The 13,429-nt window shown below is 37.3% G+C and overlaps 1 protein-coding gene across 2 annotated transcripts in view; it reads left to right on the top strand.

Moving 5' to 3' along the window:
* RBBP8 (RB binding protein 8, endonuclease) overlaps positions 1–13,429 on the top strand; it is an 87,953-nt gene that overhangs the window by 66,744 nt on the left and 7,780 nt on the right. For both annotated transcript variants that reach the window (XM_032421381.1, XM_032421382.1), the window contains 4 exons: positions 261–349; positions 1,781–1,898; positions 5,546–5,689; positions 10,629–10,698. In XM_032421381.1, coding sequence (XP_032277272.1) covers positions 261–349; positions 1,781–1,898; positions 5,546–5,689; positions 10,629–10,698 — 421 coding nt within the window. The remainder of the gene's footprint in view (positions 1–260; positions 350–1,780; positions 1,899–5,545; positions 5,690–10,628; positions 10,699–13,429) is intronic.

Here is a 13,429-nt window from a genome sequence, read left to right as displayed (position 1 = left end):
TGCTGTTGAGCATCTTATCATGTGCTTATTGGCCAGTTCCCTTCTTTGAAGGACTGTCTATTCAGATTCTTTAATCATTTTCAGTTGGGGTATTTGTCATCTTACTGAGTTGTGAGAGTTCTTTATATGTCCTAGATACAACCCTGTTAGCAGATAATGATTTGCAAATTTTTTTTCCCATTCTGTGGATCCCATAACGTTTTAAAGTAATAAGAATGTTTAAAATCCATTTTAATTGTACTTTTTTCTCCTTACTGAAGATGTATCCTTTGAAAATATCCAGTGGAGCATAGATCCAGGAGCAGACCTTTCTCAATATAAAATGGATATTACTGTAATAGATACAAAGGTAAGTTAGAAAGTAAAACCAAGGCCCATGTGGTTTTTCTAGTAAGTTGTTAGTCACCCTCCTCCCCTAACTTATTCTGTGACCTTAAGATAATCACATACCTCTTAAAACCTGATTTATTTATTCAGAAAAGTAAGAAATAAAAATGCTTACTTTTCTAACTTTATGATATTTTTGAAAGGGTAATAATACCTTCTGACTTTAAAGGCCTTAGCTGGGACACCTGGGGGGGGTCAGTCAATTAAGCATCTGACTCTTGATTTCAGCTCAGGTCATGAGATCAAGCCCCACGCTGGGCTCTGCACTGGGTGTGGAGCCTACTTAAGATTCTCTCTCTCCCTTTCCCCCTGCCCCTCCTCTTTCTTTCCCTCTCTAAAGAAAAAATTTTCTAAAGAGGACTTTGCTGGAAAATATTATTATAGTTTTAAAATAATGAAAAATGCTAGTTACGTATTTTAATAATTATATATATATATATTTCTTAAAGATTTATTTGAGAGAGAAAGAGCAAGCATGAGTCGGGGGAGAGGCAGAGGGACACGCAGACTTCTCACTGAGCAGGGAGCTCGACGCATTGCTGGATCCCAGGACTCTGGTATCGTAACCTGAGCTGAAGGCAGACATTTAATTGACTGAGCCACGCAGGTGCCCCTTAATAATTTTATATTTTATCAAAATAATTCATCATATGCCTTGATTAACTTTAAAAATAATGTTACCATCAAGAAAAAAATTCATTTTCCTAGTTGGCTATTTTTTTAAATACTGTATATTTCTTTAAAAATTAAAATTCTGGGGTGCCTGGGTGGCTCAGTCAGTTAAATGTCCAACTCTAGATTTTGGCTCTGGTCATGATCTCAGGGTTGTGAGATCGAGCCCTGCATCCAGTGTGGAGCCTGCTTACGATTCTCTGTCTCCCTCTCCCCCTCCCTACCTCTTAAAAAAAATAATAAAATTAAATGAAAATTCCTAGTGGAAATAACTCTTTTGGCTTGTATTTAGGTTCTACATAGTTTGAGAAGTTCTCTTTCACTTGGGAGCATATTAATGAAGTATTTAACTTGCTATAGTATGAAATTTGTTGTGTGTACACTGACATTCATTACTGTGAGACCAACTGGAGAAGAAAAGGAGAAGCCCAGGGAGTTCAGCAGTGCACAACTCTCCCTTCCTTGACAGCAGTCTTTCTTTTCATGGGCTTGAGAGAGGATGCTTGTATATTGAGGCTAAAATGTTTTACAGGCAATAAAACCTAAATCTGTATATTCTTAAGGTAAAAATAAATATAACTTCATGCTACTGAAATGTATACTTAAAATATGGTAAAAATGACAAATTTCATGCTATGTATATTTTACCAGAATTTTTAAGAAGTAATATATAAGGCCATGAGGGATAATTGTTAAAATTTTTGAATTTTTAAATATTTAGGATGGCAGTCAGTCAAGACTAGCAGGAGGAGAGACAGTGGACATGGACTGCACATTGGTTAGTGAAACTGTGCTTTTAAAAATGAAGAAGCAGGAGCAGAAGGGAGAGAAAAGTCCAAGTAAGATTTGATTTCTTTTTTTTATTTAATAAAAATGTGGAAGGAAGTTTATAGTTGTACCATTGCATTGATGACCACAAGTTACCTCTTCACCATAAACCAGGTTTTTTTTTTCCTCTTCTGATAAATAGATTTCTCTGAGTAAAGCTCAGTTTCAGTATTTCAAGGGGAAAAAATCTTTAGCCAAAATCTTTTTTTTTCCAGGAAGAATTCAAATTGTTTCCAGGATTCAGCAAACCACAGCCAGCTGCCAGTTTTATAAATAAAGGTTTATTGGGCACAGCTTCACTTACTTGTTTATGTGTTGCCTGTGGCTGCTTGCATGGCAGAGCTGAGTAGTAGCTGCAGACCTTATTGGGCCCACAGGCCAAAAATATTTCCTGACTGACCCTTTAAGAAAAAGTTTGCTGAAAAAAAAAAAAAGAAAAAGAAAAAGTTTGCTGATCCCTGGTATTATCCCTAGATAATTTTTTGTAGAAGGGAATCTTGAGAGTCCTGTTTTAGAAATAGGAATTTGCAAAGCAATTTGATAAGGTGAAAAGGGGAGAGTCTACTGAGAAGTATCTGTATAGACTTGTAAATTAGCAGTAAACTAAGAATAATAGTGTATATGCTGAGTTACCCTGCCATATTCTGCTTCTGCAGAAAAGGGGATTTGGCCTTTTGTGGTAACAGACTATTAATTCTTCATCTAAAGTCTTGATTTTCCAAAAGAGGCAGGAACAGTGGAAGGATTTTGGTTGGCACCACTTTAGCAACATCCCTAACTACAGAGGCATATGGCATGAGATCAACTAGCCCAGGAAAGTGTCACTTATACTCTTATGTTGAAGGGTTAGGACCTGCCACAGGGTTGCAGAGCCAAAAGCAAGGACATTTTCCAGTGATCATCTGTTAGAAACTGAAGACAGTCTATATGTACATTCCCTATCTTGTTCTGAATATTCTGTAATCTACCTGCCTGGGGCTGAAGCCAATCTTGTCCCCACTTCTTTTGAAAGACTTTATCTCAGGATGCCTGGTGGCTCAGTCAATTAAGCGTCTGACTCTTGGTTTCAGCTCAGGTCATGATCTTAAGGTCATGGGATTGAGCCCCGCATGGGGCTTCCCTCCTCAGCGAGTAGCCTGCTTCCCCTCTCTCTCTCCCTCTGCCCCTCTCCCCGCTTGTGCACCCTCTCTCTCTCTCCCTTTGACTCTCTCTCTCTGTCCCAAATAAATCTTTTAAAAAAGAAAAAAAGAAACACTTTATCTCTTGCTGCCCTAACTGCAGTAAGTGAGGAAAAATTGTAGTAGTCTTTGCCTTAATTGTTTGTTCTTTAAGAATGAGTAACCATACAATCAAGTAGTTGGCTGCCTACTTTGAAAGGCCTACCTATTAAAAGAAAAAACCTTAACAGTGATTTATTGTCCTTTTATAGTGAATGACACTTAAGTAACTTTCTTCTTAAGAAGGTACTTTGCTTTTAAGATTATGTCTGGTACCAGCTTCTGATAATGTTTTCCTTATTTCTGTTAAAAAAAAAAAAGAAAAGGTAAAACTAAAGTATGACTACTTTGGCTTCAAATTTAGCTAGTTAATTCAAAGAATATGATGGTTTCCCAAATATGTTTGAAGCAAGTATCATGTGGAAGTGAGGTTAGAATTTGAACTAATGAGTGGAGACAGTTTTGGCTACATAAGATATTTTGAGTACTATTGCTATTATAATAAACCACTCCAATAACTTAAAGGATTAAAACAACAGTCATTTTCTTATCTTTCATAGTTTCTATGGCTCAGGAATTCAGGAAGAGTTTGGCTGGATGGTTCTGTCCCAGGGTCTCTTACGCAGTTGTAGGCAAATGGTAGCTAGAGCTGGAACAGCAGAGGGGTAGACAAGCTGAGGGTGGCTTGGCATTTCTCTTCATTTAGTTTCAGGGCTTCTCTATATGGACTTTCCACGTGGGGTAGTTTGAGCTTCCTCATCACATGGAGACTAGGTTCCCAGAGTCAGCATCCCAAAAAGAACAAGGCAGAAGTGCATGGTATTTTTATGATCTGGCCTCAGAAGTTGTATAGTGTCACGAAGACCTACCCAAGTTCAAAGCAAGCAAGCAGCCCTTCCCACTCAGTGGAGGAGTGTAAGACCAGCACCTAGGATACGAGATGTTCTTAAAGCCATATGTGGAAAAAGATAGTCCCGTGCATTTTACCCATAAGGTACATCTTTTTAATACTTAGAATTGGTTAAAAATGAATCATACCAATAAAATCCCCCAATGACTGCTAATATTTCAGTTCAAAAATATGTTTTATATTTCTACTGTGTATTAGACTTCCCAGATGCTGTGATAGAAAGATTAATAAGGATATAGTCTCTGTTGTCAAGTATTTCAGTCAGAAGTCAGACCAAAAAAAAAAAACAAACTAGTGGGGCACATGGGTGGCTCAGTTGGTTAAACGTCTGACTCTTATTTCGGCTCAGGTCATGATCTCAGGATGGTGGGATTGAGCCCCGCATTGGGCTCCATGCTGGGTGTGAAGTCTCCTTAAGATTCTCTCTCTCCCTCTCCCTCCTACTCCTCCCTCCCTGCTCACACTCTCTCTTAAAAAAAAAAAAAAATTTTTTTTTAATTAAAAAGATAAACTAGTGATTTAACATTGTGAATTATTAACAGCATATACAGAATACTTTGGGAATACCTACCTAACACATTGCCTAGCACATAGAAATTGTATATTATTTACAAATTTGATCCTCAGTGTGAAAAAAAATAATGTTTAATCATTCAGTAAATATTGAGCTTCAATTCTATAAAGGGAAGTGTTTCAGGAACTGGAAATAATGAGTAAACAGAACAAAAGTACCTACTTCATGGAACTTACCTTCTCATTTAAGGGGAGAAATAATCAAATATGTGGTATAATAGGTGATGCTAAGTTCTGGAGAAAGATAAAATAGGGTAAGGGTGCTAGAGCACCATGGATTGGGGGAGGTGGTGGTTATTTTATAGAGAGGAATCTGAGCAGGCTTCTGCTCTATCATGTGTGTTAGCCAACTGGATCTATTTCTGTTTTTTAGCAAACTGCCATTTTTCAAAATGTGATTATATAGTGGGAACTGTACTTAGTAATCTGAGGATGAATTTAGCACTTAACATATCAAATGAGGAATTGAATTCATTATTTCTAGCACTACTCAACTACCAAGTGTTATTGATGATGTAAAAAAATACTTTCATTTTTGCTACCACATTAGAAAAATAAGCAGATGAGCAAGTTCTATAGCTTTTAATGTCAGTTATTTATACACATTTTATTTAAACTTAATATTTTTCATCATTCATTATGATGCATTTTCTATTCCTCACAGTTTTTTGGTAGGACTCGTTTTAGTGTAGTATGAATTATACATGAGCTAATAGGGAGAAAAAGATTTTTATGTATGTAATGACAACAACAAACATTCTCTTCACATGAATAGAGGACATTTAAAGCCCTAACATAAAGTCTTTGTAAATATAATAACTATCTAGACTTGGGGGGTTTACTGTTGCCCCATGTACATCCTAGGCAAGTGTATTTTGTGGCGGTTACTACAAGTTTCACGCTGGTCTATGTAGAAAGCAAAAAGCTTGTTGCCCTAAGCCAATGCTCTTTTACATAGATGGAGAAAGAAAAATGAATGATAGCTTGGAAGATATGTTTGATCGGACAACACATGAAGAATATGAATCCTGTTTGGCAGACAGCTTCCCCCAGGTGGCAGATGAAGAAGAGGGATTGTCAACTACCACAAAGAAACCAAACAGTAAGGCTATTTTCTTTCTAATTATGGCTTCTCAGTTACACTTAGGTTCAGTAAATTAAGTCAACGAGCTAGTTAACAGAGACTTGATGGGGTATATATTAATAATTAAAATTTCATATTTCTTGTATAAATTTCTTTTAGATAGTGAGATAATTTCAGACCAACAAAAGAGTTACAAAAAAATAGCTAGAGGAAAAAAAAATAGTTCAGAGGATTCCCTGTACCTTTCATTCAGCTTCCCCTTATATTAATATGACCATAAAATATTCATCAAAACTAAGAAATTAATCTTGATTGAATACTACAGATTTCTTTATAACTTGCACATAAAATTCATAAAGTTTTGAGAACATTCTTTGTTAAGTAATAATCATTGTAATAGAGTTGGAAGGAGAAAGTTTTACAGAAAATTCAGACTAATTTTCTGTTTGAATGCTTTACCTTCCCAGACAAAATAATGTAACTATATGTATCTGTCTTTTTAAAATTCTTTTTTTTTTTTTTAAGATTTTATTTATTTGACAGAGACACAGCGAGAGAGGGAACAGAAGCAGAGGGGGTGGGAGAGGGAGAAGCAGGCTTCCTGCGGAGCAGGGAGCCTGATGCGGGGCTCGATCCCAGGACCCTGGACCATGACCTGAGCCGAAGGCAGACGCCTAACGACTGAGCCACCCAGGCGCCCAATCTTTTTAAAATTCTTGTCAGGGCGCCTGGGTGGCTCAGTTAGTTAAATGTGCCTTTGGCTTGGGTCATGATCCCGATGTCCTGGGACCAAGCCCCTCCTCAGCAGGGAGCCTGTTTCTCCCTCGCCCTCAGCTTCTGCCTCCCACTCGGCTCTCTCTCGCTCTGTCTCCCAAAAAAATAAATAAAATCTTTTTAAAAATTTTTTTAAAAAAGAGTAAAATTCTTTTCATTAGAAGCAGGGTTTATAGGGCAGGGTAGCATTCAAAAGAAGAATACTCTAAGTGAAACTCTTAACTATATAATCTGAATTGAAAGTTGAAATTCTTGCAAAATGTCTCATTTTCTTTTTGTGAGTAAAAAAGGAATTTTTAGTCTAGTGAAAAGGTTATATATGAGCACACGTTCTGCTATGGAATAGTCTGTCTTGATTATGTTTTCCTCGTGCTCCCATTAGGTTTTAAAAAAAATACAGCCCTGGGGCGCCTGGGTGGCTCAGTCGTTAAGCGTCTGCCTTCGGCTCAGGTCATGATCCCAGGGTCCTGGGATCGAGCCCCACATCGGGCTCCCTGTTCCGCGGGAAGCCTGTTTCTCCCTCTCTTGCTCCCCCTGCTTGTGTTCCCTCTCTCGCTGTGTCTCTCTCTGTCAAATAAATAAAATCTTTTAAATAAATAAATAAAAAATACAGCCCTTATTAGCTCAAAGTGAATGAGACCCTAACCACAGGTACAGAACAACAGGCTTTGCTTGCTCAGTACGTAGCAAAAACTTGATCCAAACCAACTTTTGTGATAAAAATTTACAACTGTTCAGTTCACTTTTTTCTTCCAAGAAGAGCCTTTTGCTAATTGTTTTCACTTAAAAAGGCTGGGGGGATATTCTTTTACAAGATATAATTATTAATTTCTGTCTTTTTTTTTTAAGTTACATCTCACACTGACCATCTCAAAATTTCTTCTCACTTCTCTGTTGTGGCAGTGCTGCACTGTTTGATCTCTGGAAACTTCTGCTTGCTAGAGTATCCCAAGACTGTTTTCTTCCTCACATATATTTTTCTCTCATGCTTCTATTAACTACCTCTGCGTCTCTAGTTTGTCTTCTCTGATGAATCCCAGTCCTGCATTTCTTTCAGGAAATGTAATGTAAATGCAAATGCTACTTTTGTGTCTCTTCAACAACTTAAACTTAACATATCCAAACCAGGTTCCATTTATTTCTTACCAAATGATCTTTCAGGCTTTTTCATTTTTCCCAGTCACCTAGGCATATAGTTTAGGATTTTAATGTCCATTTATTTCATGTTCTTGGCCCTCATATCACAAAGTTCTACCTAGTCTTTCTTCATAGGAAAGGACAAATTTCAGGGAGGATATCAAAAGCTTGGTTCTAGACATGTTAATACTTACTAGACATTCAATGGAAATGTTAATAGGTAATTGATATGTGTCAAGTTTGGACAAAACAGCCAGAATAAAGAAATGATTAGGGGGCAGGAGGTCCACAGCAAGTAGATAATCGTACTTAAGGCCATGAAACTGAGTGAGATCACCAAAGTATAGAAAAGAGAAGCGTTTCAAGTTCTGACCTCTGGGGTATGGCAACTTTGAAAGGTTGGAGAAAGAAAGAGGAACCAGCAAAGGAAATTGAGAAGGAGCTAGAGCCGGTGAAGTAGGAGGGAAACAAGAGTATGTACTGTTTGTGGACACCAAGTGAAGATGTTTCTATATATTCATTACTCCTAGCCTTGTCCTCTCTCTTCTGAACCCCATACTATTCAAATCAGAAATCTTTATTTTCTACCCAAATTTGATCCCCCCCCCCCCCGACCTTTCCTGGTCTCATTAAACCTCAGTAACTATCCTCCCAGTTACTAAAGATAGAAATGTGGGAGTCATATTTGACTTCTTCTTTTACCTCTTCATGCCCAGTCTGATACCCTGGCAATACTATCTCCAAAATATGTTTCATATCACTTCTCTCCATCCCTGTAGCCACTGCCCTAGCCTAAACCACTCTTCTCTCCACCTGTTCTACTACAGGCCTCCTGACTGGTCTTTTATGACAGTTGTTTCTCTCCAGTCTATTCTCTCCAGAGACTCAAAACTCATTTATTTTAAATGTAAACTAGATTGTATTATCTTCTTATTTAAAAACCCTCAGTGAGGGGCACCTGGGTGGCTCAGTCATTAAAGCATCTGCCTTCGGCTCAGGTCACGATCCCAGGGTCCTGGGATCGGGCCCCACATCGGGCTCCCTGCTCGGCGGGAAGCCTGCTTCTCCCTCTCCCACTCCCCCTGCTTGTGTTCCCTCTCTCACTGTCTCTCTCTCTGTCAAATAAATAAACAAAATCTAAAAAAAAAATAAAAACCCTCAATGAAAAGATATTTGGCCAGTAAGCACATGTAAATATGCTCAACATTACTGGACAGGAGGGCCTGAGATACTACTTCACACCCACTGAAATAGTTAAGAAGATTAGTAATAATCTGACATTAACAAGAGTAAAGAGCAACTGGAACTCTCATACTCTGCTGGTAGGGATATAAAATTGTGCTGTGGAAGAGTTCAGCAAGGTTTTTTTAACAGCTTTATTGAGGTTTGTCAGGTTTTTATGAAGTTATGTATACACCCAGCATAGTACCCAGCAATTCCACTTCTAGGTATATAAACAAGAAAAATGAAAACACGTTCACAAAGCATTGTGTTCAAGAATGTTCATAGCAGTGCTATGTGTAGTAGCTCAAAACTAGAAATAACCCAAATGTCCATCAACAGGTGACTAAATATGAATTGTGGTAAACTCATTTAATGGAATACTACTTGTCAACAAAAAGGAGGGTACTCGACTCAACAATGAATCTCCAAAACCTATTGAGCTAGAAAGATCCAAAAGATGGAAAAGAATACATATTATGTAATTCCATTAATACAAAGTTCTAAAACAGGCATAACTAAGCTGTGGTGGCAGAAATCATCCCTCCATGGGGGAGGGAAGAGACTTCAGAGAACATTCATCTGTTTGAGAAGCAGAAGAATAGGAGGAAACTTCGAGGGGTGATGCAAGTTCTCTCTCTTGATTTGGATGGTAGTTACACTGGAGTAAACATTTGTCAAAATTAATCCTAGTATACTTAAAATCAGTGTGTTTTCTGTATAAATTATCCCTCAGTAAGTAGATTCTTTTCAAAAGTCTTCAGTGGTTTGCTTTTGCATTCAAACTCCTTTCAGCCTCTAGGGCCCATCATGATCTGGTGCTTGCCCACATCTCCGATCTCATCTTTCCTAACACCTTTCTTCACTCAATCTCAACCACACTGGCCTTCTCTTAGTTCTTATAACGTACCAACCTTTTTCCCATCTCAGGACCTTTACCTAGAACATTCTCCACCCCTGCTTCTTGTGGCTGACTTCTTTTTATTCATCAGTTACCACCTTCCATGTCCTTCCTCAGAAAAGCCTTAGCTGTCGACTTGCTTAATGTCGGTTTCCCTCACTGTGGTATAGACTCCATGAGGACAGGAGACCTGGTTTCTCTTGTCGGACATTGCGTGTCCCCAGAACTTAGCACCATGCATGATAAATTTTGATTATTTGAATACACAATAGCAGTTGGCTGTTTGGGTCTAGACAACTTGGGATTCGGGTCCATGAGCTTTTGTTCTTATTTTGTCACCAATTTTCTGATAAAATTCTTTAACCTCTATTTCCTAGTTAATCTACGTCAAAGACACATTATAAAAATCAGCGGGACTGGGGCTCCTGGCTGGCTCAGTCAGTGGAGCATGTGACTCTTGATCTCAGGGTTGTGAGTTTGAGCCCTACATTGGGTGTAGAGCTTACTGAAAAAAAAAAAAAAATCAGCAGGACTAATAAGTGAAACATATTAGAAGCTGTCTTATTGTTTGGTGCCAAATGATAATGGGCATCAGAATAATTCTTTTGAAGTCTAAAATAATTTTATATATAATCTACACATATGTACATACACTTTGTATATATAGTTTTTAAATCTAAAATAGTTTTATAGGTAAGATTTTTATCTCTAGTAATTCTGAGGTAAACAAGATAATCACCACCCTCCTCATTATGCAGATGAAAAAGAAAGAGAAAATTAGTTACAGAAAATTTAAACGAGTTGTCCAGGAGCCTGAAGTATGAAATCCAATAAGAATGAAGTTTTGATATAGGTCATTCTTGTTCCAAAAAAGCTATTTCTCAATTTTGCATTCAGTTTGTGGTATGTGTGTTTTGTTTACAGTTCCTGGTGATAAACAAAATAAAGTCAAACAGAAAGCATTTGTGGAGCCGTATTTTAAAGATGATGAAAAGTAAGTTGGTCTTGATTAATACCAGTGATGTGATTGGAAGTACAACAGAGTCATCTTTGTCAGAATACCTCTGAACTGTTAAATTGCTACTTTGGTTAAAGTCAAGTTCATATCATTTACCTTATGGTCTTAACAAAAAAGAGAGACTCAAGCATAAAAAGGACAAATACTACAAATAAGGAAATTTATATTACCACTACTTTTTTTGACAGTGGTAATAGTTATTTTCTCTCTTTTTTATAACAAATGTTTTTATTCCTGTTCTGTTTTATTAGGGACTTTATTTGAACTTCAGGAATTTGTTATATTATATACTGTAACTGTTATAAGACTTTAGGTGGCAAGCGTTAGGTTGTGCTTGAGAATTACTGCATGAGGATTTTTAAACCTTAAAAGAAAAACTGAGCATCTTGATTTTGAACCATAATGCTGCTTTGTGCCTTTTATTCAAAGATGGCAAATTCTTTTTTCTTTTTTTTTAAGATTTTATTTATTTGAGAGAGAGCACAAGCAGGGGGAGGGGCAGAGGAAGAGGGAGAAATAGCCTCCCTGTTGAGCGGGGAACCCAACGTGGGGCTCAATCCCAGGACCCTGAGATCATGACCTGAGCTGAAGTCGGATGCTTAACTGACTGAGCTGCCCAGGCTTCCCCAAAGATGGCAAATTCTATAACTTTTAATCATGTACTGTTCATTCTAGAAGTGAATTTAAGCATAGTAATTCAATTCAAAAAATTTTTGTTTTTTTTTTCTTCAAGTTATGATGTTAGCAAATTGAGTCACTCAATAAGCAAAGTTTATTTTATACTTATTTCTGTTGAGAATTTTAGGGATCTGACAGGCCAAGACAAATTTTTATTGATGCTGTAAGACTCTAATAGATAAGAGCTGTTGTTTTGTTGCTAAATGCTTAATTCTTTTCCTTTATTTACCAGTTCTCCAAAGAAATAGTACTCTAGCATCCCAAATGTGATTTATTTGTGATGTCATTACGAACTCATGGATTTAAATTTTTCATGTGTTTTAGTCAAACCACCAGGTTGCTCATTGCCATAGTTATTATTTCTAGATCTTTTAGGTGGACAGAGTTAGGAATAAGGTTTTTGTTTTATTTTGTTTTTTGAGATAACTACAGTTTTTCATATTGATAGCTCCAATTCAAGTTCAGAACTACAGGATTTTTGGGGCGCCTAGGTGGCTCAGTCGTTAAGCGTCTGCCTTCGGCTCAGGTCATGGTCCCAGGGTCTTGGGATCGAGCCCCGCATCGGGCTCCCTGCTCAGCGGGAGGCCTGCTTCTCCCTCTCCCTCTCCCCCTGCTTGTGTTCCCTCTCTCGCTGTCTCTCTCTGTCAGATAGATGAATAAAATCTTTAAAAAAAAAAAAAACTACAGGATTTTTAGGTAACAACCTCTTCTGTCTCTTATCTGTACCTACTTTCCCCCTACTGAGAATCCCATTTCTCAGTGCTACCCACATAATTTCTCATTTAACTTTATTCTTTAATATTTAGAGCAGTTTCAGAATAATATAAATTATCACCAATAATATGATTTATGAAAATGATTTAAGATGTCTTTGTGGGCTTTTTGTTCTTAAGATACATTCTATTAGAACAACCATGTTATCTGCATCTTTTTTTTTTTTTTTAAAGATTTTATTTATTTGACAGAGACATAGCGAGAGAGGGAACACAAGCGGGGTTGGGGGAGAGAGAGGGAGAAGCAGACTTCCCGCCGAGCAGGGAGCCCGATGCGGGGCTCGATCCCAGGACCCTGGGCTCATGACCTGAGCCGAAGGTAGACGCTTAACAACTGAGCCACCCAAGTGCCCCTGCATCTTTTCATAAAATAAAAATTCTAAAAGTGAAAAGAAAAGGTGTATCTATTTATAATAATAAATGTGCAGTCCAGTCACTGTGTTTTAAAGCCATTTGGAATAATTATTTTTGGGGCAGGTATGCAACTGACTCGGTCCCTAGGTTTGTTTTATTTTGCTTTTGAATTTTGTAGTTGTTTTTTTATCTTTAATTTTTTTTAATTATGTAAAATATGTACATGGTATCAGAGGCTACAAAACAAGGTATATTCAGATATGTCTAGTTTCCATCATTGTCCCCTTTACCCTATTAGCTCCCTACCCCTAAAGGTAACCATTTGTTAAAAAATACGGTTTTCAATCCATTTTAAAAAATAAAAGCTGATATCAATACAGAAATATATTGTCATTCTCTCTCCCCTTAAACAAATGGTAGAATGCTATATATATACTTTTCTGTTTTGCTTTTGCTTTTTTCATTTAAGTATATATCCTGGAAAATCACTCGTAATAGCATATAGTGGTATTCCGCATTTCCCTTCTTAGTTGTACAGTACTTTATTGTTTGTACCATAGTTTATTCCTTAGTAATGAGTATTTCGGGTGTTTACAGTTATGCTAACACAGAATGCTGCAGTGAATAACGTTGTACATTTTCTTTTCATATTGTTGTGTATCTTTGGGATAGATTCCTTGAAGTAGGATTGCAGAGTAAGAACTGTCATTTCAAATGTTTCATATTGAAAGTTCACTAACTTTTTAAAAATGTGAGTAGTTTTATTTATTCTGAAACCATTAGATAGCTGGAGACACAAGAGGTGGGTATAAGACATGAGGACAGTAAAAGTCTTAAAATTAGCATTGTTCCTTTCCCCACAGACAATACTAGCAAACCCTGGGAAGATGGGTTGTGTTGTA

Source organism: Phoca vitulina, unplaced genomic scaffold, assembly GCF_004348235.1.
Source record: "Phoca vitulina isolate PV1807 unplaced genomic scaffold, GSC_HSeal_1.0 scaffold24, whole genome shotgun sequence".
Taxonomy (NCBI): domain Eukaryota; kingdom Metazoa; phylum Chordata; class Mammalia; order Carnivora; family Phocidae; genus Phoca; species Phoca vitulina.
The sequence above is the reverse complement of the archived record's forward strand: the minus strand, read 5'-3'. Positions and strand labels throughout refer to the sequence as shown.